Here is a 17,842-nt window from a genome sequence, read left to right on the forward strand (position 1 = left end):
GCAATTTCTTAGTCCTACAAAGAAAGATTTCAAAATCGTTATCCTTTTGACAATGAAATAACAGTCAACACAATAAAACACTTTTCTTTAGTATCTTTGCTCACATAAACAGACCCAAAGCAGCAAACAAAATGACTCTCAAGTTCATTTTCTTTCAAGAGTTTTTGGGTTAAGAAATGAAATCTGTGATTTAAAAAAAATCACATCAGGGCCAACATGGAGGCTTATCATCAATATCATATTAAGTTGTAGAAAAATAAATAAAATTGGTATTTTATTTATTTATTTAATTTTTTAAAAGATTCTATTTATTTATTTGAGAGAGAGAGAGAGCGAGAGAGAGCAAGCGAGAGAGCACAAGTCAAAGGGAAAGGCAGAGGGAGAAGCAGACTCCCCGCTGAGCAGGGAGCCTGATGTCAGACCCCAGGACTCTGGGATCATGACCTGAACCGAAGGCAGATGCTAAACTGACTGAGCCACCCAGGCGCCCCTGAAATTGGTATTCTAAACGTACCTGAAATTTGTGTGCCTGCTGTGATTATGAAATTCATACCTAGTATATCTATAAGATGGCATTAAATAAATTTGCAAATGCTAAGAGATATCATCTTAATTTCCATTAGAATCAAAATGGGTTCTGCCAGGGTTATAGAGTGTTACAATAATGTATCACAAATTTCTCTCTTTGTATCCTCTACTGCCTTCAGGTGGTCAGAGTATGATGGATGGAGGTGTCATATTCCGGCTTAGGCATGGACCGTCCACAGTGTGGCGTGAAAAGTGGAGGGAGGGGCAAAGTTTAGGCTCTGAAGTGCCTCACTGGTTTCACAAAAGCTATTTGTTTCCTTTGAGTCATGGACTGTTTTTAGAGGTCTTGTTGGATTTGTTATAACACTGTTAGTTATTTGTGGTGAAGTTCAGATTTCAAGTTGCCCCAGTAAAATCTGCAAGGAGTTACTCCCTGCATAACCCTAAGGAGAAATACCATCTCCGTGGCGCTGGGAATGGAAGGGTGTCAGGGGGGTGGGCCTGACAATGCCAACACACACCATTGGGTCGTCCATTTCCTTTGACTGACCTCATCTCCACGGCAGCAATAAGGATGATGATGACAACAAAGGCAAAGCCCTTGACCATGAAAATGAATAAAATCCAAAAAATTTCATCTGTAAATTTCCAACTAAAAACATGTATGATAAAGTTAATGGTAATATTTTACTTTTATACTTGATAGATTCATTTTTTTTTTTCATTTAGACGACTGGTTCCAGAATAAATACAATGGGTTAAAAGATGTGTTAATCTACTTTTATGATAACCATACTTATAAATGATGATGAGCTTGCTAGAGCTATTTCTGTTACTTATGACCTGCCTGCATATTAACACACAATTTATTTTTTCTTAATGATTGGTTAGTTGCACTTTATTTTCCTCCCTGTGCAATATCTAGGCAATTTACAATAACATCAGTGATAAGACACCAGTTTTCTCAATGAAGATATTTCACTCCAAGTGAGACATGGTCTTTAGTAAAGAGGAAGCTGAAGAGCCAATTCAGGGATGTGATGCCACGTATGATTGAAAACTTCTAGCAAGTAAATCATCATGATCTTATTTTGGCAATTCATTTCTCCAGAATCAAAAACGTAAATTTCCTAATAACTTCCAGGCAACTGAGAGCTGTCTTTCTGTTATTAGTTTTTAGACTAATAATATTTTCTAGAAACACTGATTTTTTTTTTTTTTACATATAAAAGGCCAAATTTTATATTTTCCCAAGTGGAAAAATTCATCAATAGTGTAAACTAGAATAAAATAAGGATCTAATGGATTAAATACTCTCTTTGGTTTTAGAGATTTAGAAAAAGTTGTGGGTCATTTTACAGAACTTCTAGAAACAGAGACAAAAAGGCAAACTTTACATCTTCCTTTTTTTTTGAGAGAGAGAGAATCTCAAGCAGGCTTAATACCCAGCATGGAGCCCAACATGGGGCTTGATCCCACAACCCTGAGATCATGACCTGAGCCAAAATCAAGAAGAGTTGGACGCTTAACTGACTGAGCCACCCAGGTGCCCCCAAAAAGGCAACTTTTAAGATAGGGAATTTCCTGTATGAGAAATATGCATTCAGTCACTGGGTAAATTTAAGAGAAAACAAATGATTAGACATTAAAAAAAAAATGTTATATGCATACACACACATAACAACAACAACAAAATCACATGCCGAAGTCTAACTGAACCACTAGTGATTTAAGACAGAAAGGAAAGCAGGCATACAAATGTGGGAAATAGACCTAAACAATCCTCGATGTCGATACTTACCAGGGGGTGACCCATTCACAATTAGAAACCATAGCTTCCCTACAGTGTGGGGCAAAGTGGACTGACCTTTTTTGGCGAGGCTACTGTTGGGTTCATACTTCTCAATCAATACTTGGACTTGTTCCTGTTTTAAAGGTGGGTAAAGGATTTCATTTAGCCGGGGATCTCGCTGCTTAAGGTTGATAAAGTCCATCATCTGATCGACGGTAAGGTATGGTTTGCTTTTGGCACCACTAAAACCAATTAAAAACCAGAAATTAGAATATTTGTCCACCAAGTCTCATTCATATATTTGCATTTAACTACAGAGAAACAATATTGCCACACCTGGTAAGTGCATGCTAGATATCTGGACATTCCTATCTTATCCTGAAAACATGTGTTACCCCATCACAGTTGCTGCATTCTATGGGATGCAAATATCTTTTGCAATCCCTGCCACTAAATCCCAATGCCCTTGAAGTATACCAGATGCATAAGAGAATCCACAGTAGGAAAACTTCGCATCTTGTGTGTAAAGATGCACCACTCTCAATTGAACACAGACGTATAGGTTGTTTTTGATTATGACACTAACCTTCTGGTTTAGTCATCAAATTCCCATATCCCACTTAATCATTTAGAGATGTATTTATTACTCATTACCAAAAAAAAGTAAACAACCTGGGTACATTTTTCTTTTCATTAAAGTTATGCTTCAGCAAAAATCTGTAAGTCTTCAACATAGTGTGATCCAAGCTTCCCGTTTCAAGCCTGACAACCCAAAAACAAGTTCAATGGTACAATTACTGCTGATGCTCAATACATTGTTGATAGCAATGAGCATCACAAAGTGGGTATATCCAGTGTCATTCTTAGCACTGTTGGCCTGTCTTTCACATAAAAAATCCTTATTTTGTTGATATATTTTGGATTGATTTTCTGTCATCATGTAGATTTCAGTGAACTAGGAAAGGTGAATTGCTACTGCCCTGCATTTGCCCTGGTGTTTTGGTTTGTTTCTTTTCTTTTTCTCATTCTTTTTTTTTTTTTTTCCAAAGGAATGTCTATATATTTTCTAAAATAAAAGCAAATGACTTTCAGCTGGGAGGGTTCTTAGCAATCCAGAGTTTCCATTTCACTAATGCGTGTCTGAGACATAACCTGACTGGTCCCCTGGTCAGAGTTCTTCCTGCATCTTGCATGAGTCTACCTCCATGGACCCAAGATGCTCTACTCTAGCCATAATCTTCAAACCACACAGAGCCCCCCGGGGATACTAAAACACCAACACCCAGCAACAAATCATAGCAAACATCCACTCATTAAAAGCAGTGGTTGAACCTCACGGGTAGGAATGTTGATGGTCTCCAACAAATGACACGGAAGCATTGTTGTCATTCACAGTGCCCAAAGAGTTCTGTCTCCCTCTATTGCTCAAAATCCTGCCAGAGCCACCCCGAGCACCCCTGCAAGCTGAAAAAGAGTGGGTTAAAATGCTGTGTTGTTCTCTTACAATTCGGAAAAGATGTTATCAATTTCAGGTCGAGGGCAAAGGTTGTTCAGGAAAACTCTGTACACTTCTGGAGTGAAATCTTCTTGAGGTATTGAATCGTTCTGGGAAATAAAGCAACAGGGTCAGTGAAATGTCTTTTTCTTTCCCTAGCTTACCCCCGCTCCTTTTCATGTCTCTCTCTCCCTTCCTCTTTCTCCAGGAGGTCAGGGTAAACATTCAGAAAACATCTATGAGGCCAGCTGTAGAGTTCATTTGGACACTGGCTTTGAGGAATCAAAAGCCGTACTTTCTGTTGCTTTTTCATTATCATTTAAGCTTAAGAGTTTTCTGCGTCTAAAGGGATGTTAAAGCGGTTTTTAAAGTATATTTACTAAGTAAGTTAGACCTAGCAAAACCAGGGTCTGTATAGCAGATTTCTTTTAGGTTGTTTTTTTCTTTTTTAGTCTTAATCTTTTTAAACAGTCGTTATAAAATACACATACCATAAAATTGACCATTTTAACCATTTTTCAGTGTACAGTGGCATGAAGAATTTTCACATTATTTATGTGCTATTTAGCAGATGTTTGAATGATTTTTTTAAAAGAGCAAAGGACCTGGAAATAGACATTTCAAAATGAAAACATAAATTCAAATTTTGTATCCTTTTTTTTTTTTTTTTTCCCAAACAATGTTCCTTGTGGGTTAAGTAATCTGATAAATTGTAGAACAGTTTTTGTAAGTAGGACAGCACTAGTCATTATTTCTCACTGATTCCTCTTGGTCTTACTGTTTGGGAAGCAAGTCATTGATATAAAAAGTCATTTCTGTGACTTATTTTTCTGTTTAGTCGGGCTGCCATGGAAACCGGAAGCATGTATTCAAGCCTTTGTTAACAGGAAAGACATTCTTCATGCTGTTTTCCTATTTCAGGTATGTGTTTATATAATTATTTTTATTTTCAAGCCCTTAAACAAACAAACAAAAAAAACCCTTCCTTTTACCATATGCATATGTTTTGAAAGGTACTTTTATAGAAATACCTAAAATTGTTCTCTGAAATTGTATCCTGCCTGCTAACAGATAAGAGAAATTAACTCACCACTTGGCAAACAGCAGGAGTCTCATATTTGTGGAATGAATGAATAAAATAATATTTCCTTTACTAAATCCATTTATAGAGCAGGACTAAAGTCTATTTTGCAAAACAGAATTTTGAGATAACCAAACAACACGTGTAGCACTATACATAGCAGGGTCCATTACCTAGCAGTGGTCCAATGTAGGATCATTATACATGGGTCTTACTAAGCTTTTATTTTTTTCTCTCTTCTTGTGTTAGTTTAAAACCTCTTCTTCCTGAACTGGGTTTTGTCTTCCATTCTGGGCTACTGTTACATTTCACTGGTGTGGTATTTCAACACTCTAATTGTATTGTGCTCCCAGTTGTATGGTTCTGTTTCTTGCTAACACGCAGAACTACACAAGCTAGGACCTGTGTGTTGCTTGTTAACTTCTAGATCTCCAGTGTGTAACATACAGTAAGTCCACAATAAATATTTACGAAATAAATAAATGTAATTTATGAGAAAGGTGGAAGTTGATAGGACAGAATTCCCATAGGATATCAGATTCAACTGAAGTCATTTATATAAGATTCCATATACATAATTTCATAGAACAGTATGCTTTCCTAAAACTCTGTTGGTTATTTACCAGCTGTGAATTAGGACTTCTTATTAAAGAGGAAAAATTAATGAGATAATCTAAATAAACACAATATTATTTTCATTGCCAGTTAGATGTTAGCACATAGAAAATAAACCACTTCAATACAGCTGATTTTCTTTGTCTCATTTTTCTTTGCCCAACTTGACTGATGAGGCTATCCTAAAGCCTTTGGGGTCAGTGTAGGAAAATAGGAGAAGAAATATCTTTGGAGACATGAGTTAAAATGAGCATCGTTGAAAGCTGAACTTAAAGGGTATAGGGGAGGTATTTGTGGAAAATCTATTGACAAGTCCTAATTCCTTACATCTTAAACAAGGCTGAAATTCACAAATCTCATTTAAATATTTTCATTTCCTGGATCTCATGATTTGGTGAAGTGGATGGAACAGATTCATTGTATCCTATCTGAGCAGGAGGAAACCCCCAATCCAACACTCTAAAGATCATACTCAATGTTCAAATACTCTTCTGTAATCCTTTCTGACCACACTAGCTAAAGATGGCACAGTCTTCTTTTGTGCTCAGAATTGGCATTTATATACTTTTATTATAACATCTATTACACAGTTCCCCCCATATTTTTTATATTTCTGATTTTCTACTAGACTGTGAGTTTTTGAGTGAAGTGACTATCTCTTCTTAAATTCCTTTGTGTCACAAACATGCTGCCAGGCATATAATAGTGACCCAATCAACGTCTGCTGGTGAACCCAGGACATGGGACCTGACCTAAGGTTTTTTGTCTTATAGTCTAAGACTTGGCTCACCACATCATGCTTCCAATACAAAACAGATCATCGGTGATTATTTGTTGCTATTGTTATCAGAAATTTTTGTAGGGACAATTAAGAAGGGTATTATAGTCTGAATTGGGCTCATTTATTCCAGAAACTGCAAAGTATTGGCAAACTTTAAAAATGAAGTTACTTCAATTCCATGCTTGGATACAAAGAATCCCAAAAGGGAAAAGATTCTTTTAAAATTTGATGGTAGTACCAATGGCATTTGTATTTCCAGATTCCATAGACCTAGTTATGACATATCCACATGCTAAATTAAAAATAAGAAAGAGAAAAAAACCCCACATATATGCAAATGAAAAATACTCAGAGGAAAATAATTAAGATTTACTGAGCACTTACTGTGTGCCAGATATGCGGAGCTTTACTTACATGTTTTCATTTGATCCCTTGTCAACTTTATGTGGTTGTGATCCTTTTCAGATGCAAACACTAGGGACATGGCAGCTTATAAAACTTGTCTAAGGTCCCAAGTGTTTGTGTATGGAGCTGCTATGGCTTTGAATCTAGGTTGTTTGATTCCATTACTCACACATAATCCAACAAACTAAATGTTCACATCAACTTATTCTCAGTATTTTTGTTCTAAATCTGTAAGGCAAAATTGAGTTGGCCATAGAGTACATGAAATAATTACAAGTAAATTACTCATAATACACCAAATTCTTAGTGTGGTTTAAAGACAGAATTTTGATATTAGTGATGTTAGGAGTCACAGTTACATAAATGATTGTATTTCTGATTTATATTCTGGGTGTATGGCATAGGAGAAAGGCAATATATTATAGTCATCCTGGGAGAAGTTTTTTTACATTTTATTTATTGTATTCCTCAGTAAAATTTGTGGTACTCTTTTTAAAAAATATTTTATTTATTTATTTATGTATTTGAGAGAGAGAGAGCATAAGCAGGGAGAGAGACAGAGGGGGAGAGAGAGAGAGAATCTCAAGCAGACTCTGTGCTGAGCGCAGGGCCTGATGGAGGGCTCGATCTCACAACCCTGAAATCATGACCTGAGCAGAAACCAAGAGTTGGGTGCTTAACCAACTGAGCCATCCAGGTGCCCTCTATGGTATTCTTTTTTTTTTTTTTAAAGATTTTGTTTATTTATTTGAGAGAGAGGCACAGTAAGAGAGGGAACACATGCAGGGGAAGAGGGAGAGGGAGAAGCGGACTTCCTCTGAGCAGGGAGCCCGACGCGGGGCTCGATCCCAGGACCCCGGGACCATGATCTGAGCCGAAGACAGATGCTTAACGACTGAGCCACCCAGGCGCCCCTATGGTATTCTTTAAATCCAAAATAATCACTGTTTTCCTTGGTATTAAATATAAGTTCATAACTATAATAAACCTTATTATTTAAAGCAAATACACCTGACCCTTGAACAATGCAGAGGTTTGGGGGTGCTGACCCTCTGCCAAACAGTCAAAAATCTATGTATAACTTTTGATTCCTCAAAAACTTTACTAATAGCCTACTGTTGATTGGGAGCCTTACTGATAACATCAGTAGTCGATTAACACAGATTTTGTATATTATATATATTCTATATGGTATTCTTAGAATAACATAGCCTAGAGAAAAGAAAATGTTATTAAGAAAATCATAAGGAAGAGAAAATACATTTACAGTACTGTACTGTGTTTACTGAAAAAATCCACATATAAGTGGACCTGTGCGATTTAAAAATCTGTGTTGTTCTGGGGTCAACTGTCCATGGATTCATTCCTATCTTGTTCATTAAAGTGCCAGTGCTATGTAATACTATAACACAACTCCAAATGTCACTGAGCTATTTTCAAGTTAATAAGCCTGAAATCAAAGGCAATTTGGTACAAGTAAACTACTTTCAGTTCTCAGAAAATTTGTGGGTAAAATGGTAATTTTCTGAATATGGAAAGGTCTCCGAAGGTCTCCCTGGAAAATATGTTTGGATTATTAATAGAAGGACAGTAATTGCTTTTTCTCTCTTTTTAGATACAGTGCTACTTTTTAACAATTAAGGTAACTTTGGCAAGCAACTGTAATCTCTAAAGGAGTACCCTCTAAAGGAATGTGTTATTCCAGCAGATCGTGTTGGCCAGGATACAACTTCAAGTGCATTAATTATCCCTAACAATGTGCACAAAGATAATGTTTAAAAAATCTCAACAGGATATCCACTGTGTTTCTGGTAATGTATCTATTTACAGAACACAATTCAATCTAGTCTGAACGACCACTGGCTATGAAATGAGGCTCCCAGATATACAGCGCTATCTACCATTTATGTAACCTTTTCTTCTGTGTAGTGTTTAAAACACCTCTTGTCAGTGTATTCAGAATCTTTTTCCTAATTAGTGGATACTTTCTAGAACCTCTGTTCTGTAGATTTGAAATTACAACACGGATTTAAAATACAGGCAGTTTAGGGAAACATTTACTTCCTAGCCCTGAAATTATCTTTGGTTTTTAGATCTTTAGAAAGCATCCTAATTCTACAAATCGTCAGTCCTCCAAGTAAAGTATACTTTACTATGAATAATGATCTTTCAAGACTTCATGATGGAGGTTGATTCTGTTCTTTTAAAAATCTCCAATTTGTTTTCAGAAAATTATCATAACATCTAAATTACTAAAGATAATTTTTTTTTTCAATTTAAACATAACTCCTGTTATTTGAATCTTATTTTCTTTTAAGAATGTCTCCAGTTGATATTGGTCTGAAAGCATGAACCTGTAATAGACATAGTGGATTGTAAAAACTCAATTTATATTTATTGACTGAATTGTCAGAATCCAATTGTTTAGAAAATTGCCATTTACAGAGAATTGGTTGATGGATTTGATTTTCTAGTCAGCTTCATTTTCTATTCTTTCTTTCCCTTAGCTAGATTTATAATAGGTTAAAATTTTTGGTCATTATAGTCATAAGATGTTATCCAGTAAAGGTAAAATCAGGAGGAATTGCAGAGGAAAAATATTCTTTTCATGTCTTTCTAAATTCATCTCTCAAGCTTTCTTTTTATGCTTAAATGCAGAGTTTTTTTTGTTACTCAGACCAGTAAATTCTTTCCAGCCTCAGGGCTTTGCACACATTGTTTTCTTTTTCTGGAATGACCCTCTCTTATTCACAATGGCAGCACTCTACTCCTTTTGCTCATGGCACCACTCCCCACCCCACCCCCCATTTACACTTGTGTTGGTCCACATGTTTGAGGAGAGCCCGCAGAAACTCTGTGGTCCTTGAATCTTGGGACTATATTTTGTTCACTACCCCATTCTCAGTGCCTGAGTAAGAGCTCAAGAAATATTTGTTGAGCAAACAATGGGACCTTAACTGGCATATCTATCCTACCCCAGAGCATCTAAGAAAGAGCAATAATAAGTTTGGTCATTTTATTTTGCTTATGAAAGTGAAGGTTAAATTGTTTGGGGGAGCCTCTCTGTGGCTCTGTCCAGTGTTGGCAGCATCACCAGCCTTTTCTACCTATAACAGGAAACTCAGAGTGGGGGAGAACTCTTTCATTTCTCTCCGTTACCTACCAAAGTCCTTAATAAACTTCACTTTTCTGAAAAGTATTCACAACAAAAATGGGCTGACAAATTTAGTAATAGCACTCAATACTTTTTCATAAACTAATGATAAGTTTAGCAATGGCTTCTTAACTTCATTCAATGCAACTTGAACATTGCCAGAGTGTTCCAAGAGGCTCAAAGTTTCTCCCTATAGTATAAGTGTTATCCTTGGGAAAGAGCTTACTTGTTGCTTAGATACTGGGATAAAAATAATTTGCAATGGAGAGACGAGTTCTGCATATAGCCTGAGAAAAATGTTTTATACAACAGACTCCGATCTCTTAGAAACGACGGTAACAAATAATTTTAGAGGCAGTTATATAGAAATGCATTGAAATGAAGGCAAATTAATTTGTGTGGGCAACATACATGGGTGCCTCCAATGTGTTGGGCCTAAAAAAAAAGCATGATACGTGGTTTTCCTCTCATCCACTTTACCACAATATGAGCAAAGTAGGGGGTCTCCAAACTGAGCCTGCACTCCTCCCAGCAAAAACTTTGTGAGCACAGCCCTGCAGAGTATGTCAACATAGTTATGTCTAAACATGTGTTACCATGTTAATTGCGTATTAACTTATACCTCTTAAAACTAGACATTTAAAAAGGATGGAATGCGATGAAATGGATATTTCAAATATCTTCCTAACCATAATCCATAATTATTAGCTAACATCTCCAGGGACATCAACAAAGGATTTGTTATTAAGGAGAAGTTTAAATTCTTAACAATAATACATTTTGGTCAATACCTTTTTATATTAGATGGTTCTTAAAAATCATTATTTACAAAGAACAAGGGTCTTTCTAGATCAACATATTGGGTTTATGGGAATGAAAGAAAATATAATTATGGTGGCCCCATACATTGTAAATATTAACAAGTGAGTCCTATGGTCTTCTTAATATAAAAAAGTGTTTGGGTAATATGGGGGCAAGTTATATTTCAGTATAATTATTCACAGCTATTTAGTAGTGCTAATTTTAGAAAAGCAACATGCTCACCCTTGAAGATGGAAGACTACAAGCCTCTAAAGCAGTTTCGACTCGCTTCCGGTCTGCTGAGAACAAGCGGTATATGCTGTGAAGTGAAATCACAACAGTGAGTTATGGATCATAGGTTTATAGATGATACCAACCGACAGTATCCCATTGAATCAAACCCTTTTGTCATTCAAGATATCCACTGTTCCATGCATCTGCATATAGGTTCTAAAAGATCTATGTATGTGCTTTTTAAAATGAAGATGTTTAATATAAAATCAACATCTTGAGGCAAAGGTGATGACCCAATTAAAAAACATTGTCCTAAATAGCCTCTAAGAGTAAGCACTAAAATACATCCTTGATAACTCGGTCTCCTTGCTGCTACCTATTGCTCTAAAGGTTTACATTATTGACATTATAAAGAAACAAGTAATTACTACTATTATTAATAATAATTTAATATTGCAATGAACAGGAGCCTACAAGTAGCTAGTAGGTCAAAGGGTAAAGATTAAGGATGCATTCTAAAAAAGAAAATTTATGTGTATCAGCTATACTTCAATAAAAAAGTGGTCAATTTATTGACAAATAGAGTTTAAGTATTATATTAAAAATAGAATTGAATATAAGAATTTGAATTTATGGGTTCTATCAAAACATGACAAAATCTAGCGTCCAGAGCCCACCAGTCCCACAAGGATTGTGGTAGAGTTGAATTGTCATTGTCTCCTCCAGATGGGGTTTCACTCCAGTTCTTCGGGCTCCTGGCTTGCTTCATCCCCTAAATTCCCTGACCGGTTTCTGTTGACATTTGAGTTTGCAGCCCCTCCTTCAAGGCTAGCATCATCTTGGTAGAAAGAGACACTGAAGTCGCCCAATTGCCATTCCTAGAACAGATCTGAATCTTAAAGGCCTTTTGGGTTTAACAGTAAGTTTCCCCCACCCCTTCCCCCCTCTTCCTGCTTTGTTTTTCTTGAAAATGATGCCACAGTAAAATCTCTGAGGAAACCAGCTGCATTGATGTGAACATGGGGCGTGAGGGAGAACGGGGTTACCATGCATTCTCAGGCTCCCACTTGGGCCAGTGGGGAAACAAAACAGAGCCATGGCACAGAGTCAAATCTTTGAGAAAAGAACATGAACACTGACTGGGAAATGCTCCCGTAGCTTACTTTTTGAGAGGAATGCGCCCTTCTGGAGTGACTTGCAGCTTAAGCTTAGTATAGCTGTTGGAGAAACAGAAAAGAAAGTGTTTAATCTTTAAAAAGCTGTCTATTAAAGAATAAAATATATAGAAAAGTGTTCATGCGTATGAACCGGTTGCTGAATCTCAACAAACTGTCCAGGCCTCTGCAGTCAGCACTCGAATCAAGAAATAGAACCTTCTCCCTTTAGCAGCATCCCAAAAGCCCCTCTCATGCCCCTTTCCAGAGCCAGGCCCACAAAGGGAACCATTATTCTGACTTCAAACAACCTGCATTTCTTTTTGGCCGGTTTTGCACTTTATATAAATGGAATCACATCCTTTTGTGTCTGGCTTCTTTCATTCCATATTATGTTTTTGATATCCATCCTCATTTTTTGCTTATAGCTGTGGATCATTCACTCTCATTGCAAAGTATTTGACTGTGTCAATATAACTACTGCATTTCTCTCTTCGACTGCTTTTGGGCATGTGGATAGAGAGACAGAGCAACAGAAATTTCAAACGCTGCTGATGGGTGTGTGGATTGGGATTACCACTTTAGGAAACTGCATATGACCCATCAATCCCCCATCTAGATGTCGAGGTAGCAGAAAGGCTTATAACGGATTCATCAAAAGGCATGTTCTAGAATGTCCATAGCAGCTATTCGTAGGGAGACACTTGTTGGAAAGGGACATTTGCAATAGATAATGATTAGCCAAAGAGAGGTTTACTGGCTATAACATGCAACATTCCAGATAAGACGTCTTCTTTATCTCCGTGTCCCCTTCCACTAATATCACCTGGCACAACAGATGTTCTAGAAATGTCTGTTAGTTGAAGGATGGAGAGATCAGAGTCAGTAAAAAGAAAGAAGAAAGGAAGGGGGTAGGGGGAGGCATTAGAAGGGTCTTCAAGGTGACAAACTAAAGAGGAGATGATCACATGAAAAAAACATTTAAGTGAAGACCTATGGAATACTAACAGTAAAAGGAATTCACAGAAGAGTAATAAAGAAATGTAGGCTGGAGTCTTAGGTCTCGAATGATGGGTATGTCTTACAGAAGAAGAGGAAAAAGAGAAAGGTAGTAAAATAGAGGACTAGTAATGTTTCCACTTGTGGTTTTGATTTCAAGGCTTCCCAACCTCCTGGCCATCCATAGCTTCCAAAGTGAATGCAGCCAGCTCTCCTTGCTTCTCGTCTGGCAAAAATCATTATTTTCCTTGGTCAAATTATTTTTAGAAAGACTGTGTAATTCCAGAGTGATTGGGTAATCCTGTTTTGCTTCTCAGTCCTCGTTTTCACTCTGTGCCTCCCTCCACATCTTTTTCTTTTCTTCCTAACACTTTCTGTGATGGTCTAAAGGGCAGGATTCAGGACATCAGCCTATTGATTTAAGCAGGCAGGGAAGTTATTATAGCATCTATCAGAGATCTAAGACTGGAGAGAAATGAGTACCGTATGTTCTTCTTTCCCTTTGTCAGATTAATAATTGATATGACACAGGCCTATGTAGAAGCAAAGGGCTCTCTGAAATTAATAATTTTTGGTTCTGAGCACAGCTGCCGGGATTTGGACGTGTCTCCTTATAGTGTGTCAAAGACACTGACATTCAGAGGAGCTCAGCCTAACACGGATGTGCAGCTCGGAGGAAAAGAGCGATCTGTCTTGAAAGTTTTCCAATTCCAAACAGTGGAGGTATCAGTTCTCTAACAAATCCCAAAGGGAAGTTTATGTTTATCAATGTGCGAAGCCGGTGCAGCATAAACAAAAGACTCACAAAGGAGAAAGGAAACTGACTCAGAAGAAGCAACACCCTTAGTAATAAAATTAGAGCTACTTACGCTTTTTCCAGAAATGCGTCTCTTGACATGTTTTGGGCCAGCAGGTTTGTTGCCAAACTGAAAACCTCATTTGTCCATTCCTGAAAGATGTAAATCACACTTGCATTAGCTTAAATACTCTCCAGTCATTAGACACATGTTTTTAGCTAGGCTACCAGGAAGGGCAAATTAGTTCAATTTGTATGCCTAAGGGATTTTTTTGTCTTTCTTTTCTTTTTCTTTATTTTTTTCTCTTTCTTTTTTCTTTCTTTCTTTCTCTCTCTCTCTCTCCTTCCCTCTCTTCCTTTCTTCCTTCCTTCCCTCCCTCCCTCGATCTTTCTTTCTTTCTTTTGTAAAAATGACATAATTAAATTCAAGTCCCCGAGTTACTGCTCCTTTCTAAGGAAATGTTCTTTACACATAAACAAAATTTTGTCTGCTTTTAAAAATCCTTATTTATAGGGAACTGGCAGATTGCCTTTCAGTAAACAAGTATTTTTTACTACTTTCCTAGCATTATAAATAAAGAGTTATAGAAAAGTTGAAAATACAGTCAAATATATTTTCAGTACACCTGCAGATGTAATCTTCCTGCTTTACTACTCAAGCCAAAGCAGCTATACCAGGGAACCTTTAAATATTAATTACAGTTCTAGAAGTTCTTGAAACCATTTGCAGTCACAATGTCACACTCTCCCAATTCTGTCAGTCCCTCACTACTCCCCTAATCTTAATCCCTACCTCAAACCACTCACCAGTGATCTCACTTGGCTTCCAAGAAAATGGAAAAGAGCAAATCCACACAAAAAGTTGAAGTTCCATTTTGAGTGATGGTTTTGAACACAAAATTAATGTCTTGCCCCCCCCCATTCTTTAAGAGAAGACAAGAGAGCTAAGAAACCATGTTTTTTAATTCAACAGCTTTTCCATCTCATTGTATTATTTCTGCTGTTGTTTTGTTGGCCTTCTGTGTTTTGCCTCCTGACTTAAGGCACTGATAATATACCATCATGTAACACAGTGACATTTGAGGTAGGACTTGGGGTATAGAGTGCTGAAGGAGGGAAGAGGGAATTCTAAGCAAAGAAAACTGGGAGAAAAACCAGAGGTAAGCACACAGAGTAGGACTCAGAGGGAATGGGGAGGAGTTTAATAGGAATTGGAAAAAAGAAGGTGAGTTGCAATGAGAAAAGTAGAGTTGGGGGCAGAGTATGGAGAGCATTTAAGTCTGTTGAGGTATCTGGAGATAATTTAGCAAGAAATGTGAAATTACTGAAGGCCCATTTTTGGGTGAGAGATGAGGAGAGCTGAGGCCAGATTGTGTGTAGGGAGATTATCTGGTGGCCATTTGGAGGATGGAGTTGAAGCTGAGAAACCAAAAAGAAGGAACTCAGTTAAGAAGCTGTCCCAGTTTAGGAGAAAATTTTGGGGGCCTTGACCTCTATACACTATTGGTGGAGGGCTTGGAAGATCACAGCACAGAGTAATTGTGAGTGAAGCAAAAGAACTGACCACCACACTTTATGTATGAGCACAAAAGCATTGGAATAACTTTTTAACAGCTTTAAAATAAATTTCCTCAAGTCTGATCATTTTAAACTAAGACTAACTACTAGCTCTGGTTTTTATAGTATGTTTCTGGTATAATAGTTTCTGAGCTAAGGGTCAAACTTTAGACATTCCTACTCGATGGGAACTTTACCATTTTGTATGTTTACTGGGGGTCAATTCCACACCTGAAATAGGTACAGTGAAGGCATTATGAAGAGTTGGGGAAATTTAAACTGGGTCTGACCTTTCAGGTCAAAAGGTAAGGTCTCTATTATACCCAGCCCAATAGAAATACCATGTGAGCTACATATATAATTTAAAAATTTCTAGTAGCCACATTAAAAAAGTAGAAGTAAACAGGTGAAACTAGTTTTAATATATATATTTTTAGCTAATATTTCATAAACATTACTAATCATGTACTCAACATAAAATTGAGATATTTTGTATTCTTTTTATGTGCCTAGTCTTTATTTTTTTTTATTTATTTTTTTATCCCCATACATTACATCATTAGTTCTAGATGAAGTGTTCCATGATTCATTGTTTGTGCATAACACCCAGTGTTCCATGCAGAATGTGCCCTCCTCAACACCCACCACCAGTGCCTAGTCTTTAAAGTGAGGTATGGGTTTTACACTTACAGCCCATCTCAGTTGGCTTTGGCAACCTTCCAGGTACTCAGTTAGCCACAGGTAGCTGGTGGCTGTGGCTGCAGCATTTGGTCAGGTCTAGATCCTTAGCTCTTTTTATGGGTCCTTTATCAAACCAGTTGAAGGACAGCATCATCACCACCTTTACCACATAGCCACAGTTAGCTCATTCAGCAAGTCAAGTGTAATTTATTTTCATCACATTCTCAGAATGTGAGCATCTAAATTTCCAAGTGTGGAATTCCTAGAATTCACTGGCTTCCTGCAGCCTTTTGAGATGTTCAAAAGATCTGACCCAGGCTACATCAAAGATTCAGGGACTAATGCAATGACCAAGGGAACTTTAGAAATCACCCTACTCTTGCTTGGGTACTGGTCTCAGTCTATATCACATTGAGCTAAAACAACATGTGTCTTACTTTGGTTTCCCCAGGAGCAGACCCTGAGACAAGGATTTATGAAGAAGGGTTTATTATGAAGGGTTTTCTGGCACCTTTATAGGGGACTGAGCAGGATTGGGGGTAGAAAGGTTGAAGGAAGAAGGAAGAAGGCAGATGGTAACTTTGGCTTTCTCCATCCTGATATAGACCACACATCAAAGTTGAGTTTTTGATGAAGAACAAGGGAGCTGGAGTGTGGTAATGCCTGTGCCTGTTATTCTTGGTTAAGGGCTAGTGGAGGGGATGGAATCCCCAGGCACTTCCTGGTTTCTTTGATAGTAGGCAAAGGGGGTTCCAGATCCAGAGGGAGCAGCCACCAAAGAGACAAGGGTCCTGGCTGTTGGAAGTGAAAGCATTGTGTATGAAAGTGGAAAAGGACTGGAAGGGACACAGGCAGAGCCCTCTAGAGTTTACTATAGCAGGATACCATATCTCAGGACTTTTGGGTACATTGTGCAACCAAAGCCTTGAGGGAATGGATTCCCATATGTTCTAGAGCAGTGCTTCTGAATCTTTCATGTACATAGAAACTGCTGGGGGCAGGAGGGAGTGGAGGGTCTTGCTGAAATGCAGATGATGATTCAGGAAGTCTGGAGAGGGGACAGAGAATGTGCATCCCAAGCGAAGTCTGCTGAACCATGCTAGGAGCAGCAAGGTTTTAGAGTAGACTTACAGCACTGATGGAAAGTTTGGTAGAAATGTAGGACTTTAAGCTCCACACCAGATCTTTGGACTCAGAATCCACGTATTTTTTAAGAAAACTTTGTATTTTTTTTTTTAATATTAATGTTTGTTTGAGCATGCTGCTGGGCCAGGAACAGCATTTTGAGTAGCAAGGTGTGCCAGGGCCTGGTTTAGGAAACATTATTCTAATCTTTGTCTGCTTGATCCCCAAGCAAATAAAGAACTTATTTTGGTTACAAAAGGTTCTCACAGCTGCATTAAGAACAACATGGCTAAAAAACTGTGGCCAGAGCAGCTTAAAGTAGCCTCGGCTCATCCAGAGATTATGGCATATGCTTTGCGGCAGGATAGACCAATCCCACCCTGGCAGGATTCTCATACATCCAATGCTCTGCCCTGATGAGTTTGGCACTGGAAGGACAGCTTCTTATTTCAATCTGGAGGGTTGGTTTTTCTACTTTGATAGACAAGATTCTGATGATTACCACTAAGCTTGGCTCTGCTTCTACTATTTCAACCCTGAAGCTTCTTAAATGACATTTTCTGTTTTATGATCAATCTTTTTGCACACAGGGGATAACAGAGACCTGAATGAGAGAAAACATATCTGAAGGTCAACTTCCATGG

General features: G+C 37.7%; 1 protein-coding gene across 4 annotated transcripts in view; it reads right to left on the minus strand.

Moving 5' to 3' along the window:
- The window catches only part of PLCB1 (phospholipase C beta 1), a 681,734-nt gene that overhangs the window by 208,089 nt on the left and 455,803 nt on the right, over window positions 1–17,842 (minus strand). For all 4 annotated transcript variants that reach the window (XM_035005857.1, XM_035005858.1, XM_035005860.1 and 1 more), the window contains exons 5-9: window positions 13,909–13,988; window positions 12,050–12,103; window positions 10,896–10,971; window positions 3,825–3,925; window positions 2,396–2,562 (exon numbers count right to left, since the gene is read on the minus strand). In XM_035005857.1, coding sequence (XP_034861748.1) covers window positions 2,396–2,562; window positions 3,825–3,925; window positions 10,896–10,971; window positions 12,050–12,103; window positions 13,909–13,988 — 478 coding nt within the window. The remainder of the gene's footprint in view (window positions 1–2,395; window positions 2,563–3,824; window positions 3,926–10,895; window positions 10,972–12,049; window positions 12,104–13,908; window positions 13,989–17,842) is intronic.

The sequence above is a fragment of the Mirounga leonina genome, unplaced genomic scaffold (genome assembly GCF_011800145.1).
Source record: "Mirounga leonina isolate KUSES-001 unplaced genomic scaffold, KU_Mleo_1.0 Mir_150, whole genome shotgun sequence".
NCBI classification, from domain to species: domain Eukaryota; kingdom Metazoa; phylum Chordata; class Mammalia; order Carnivora; family Phocidae; genus Mirounga; species Mirounga leonina.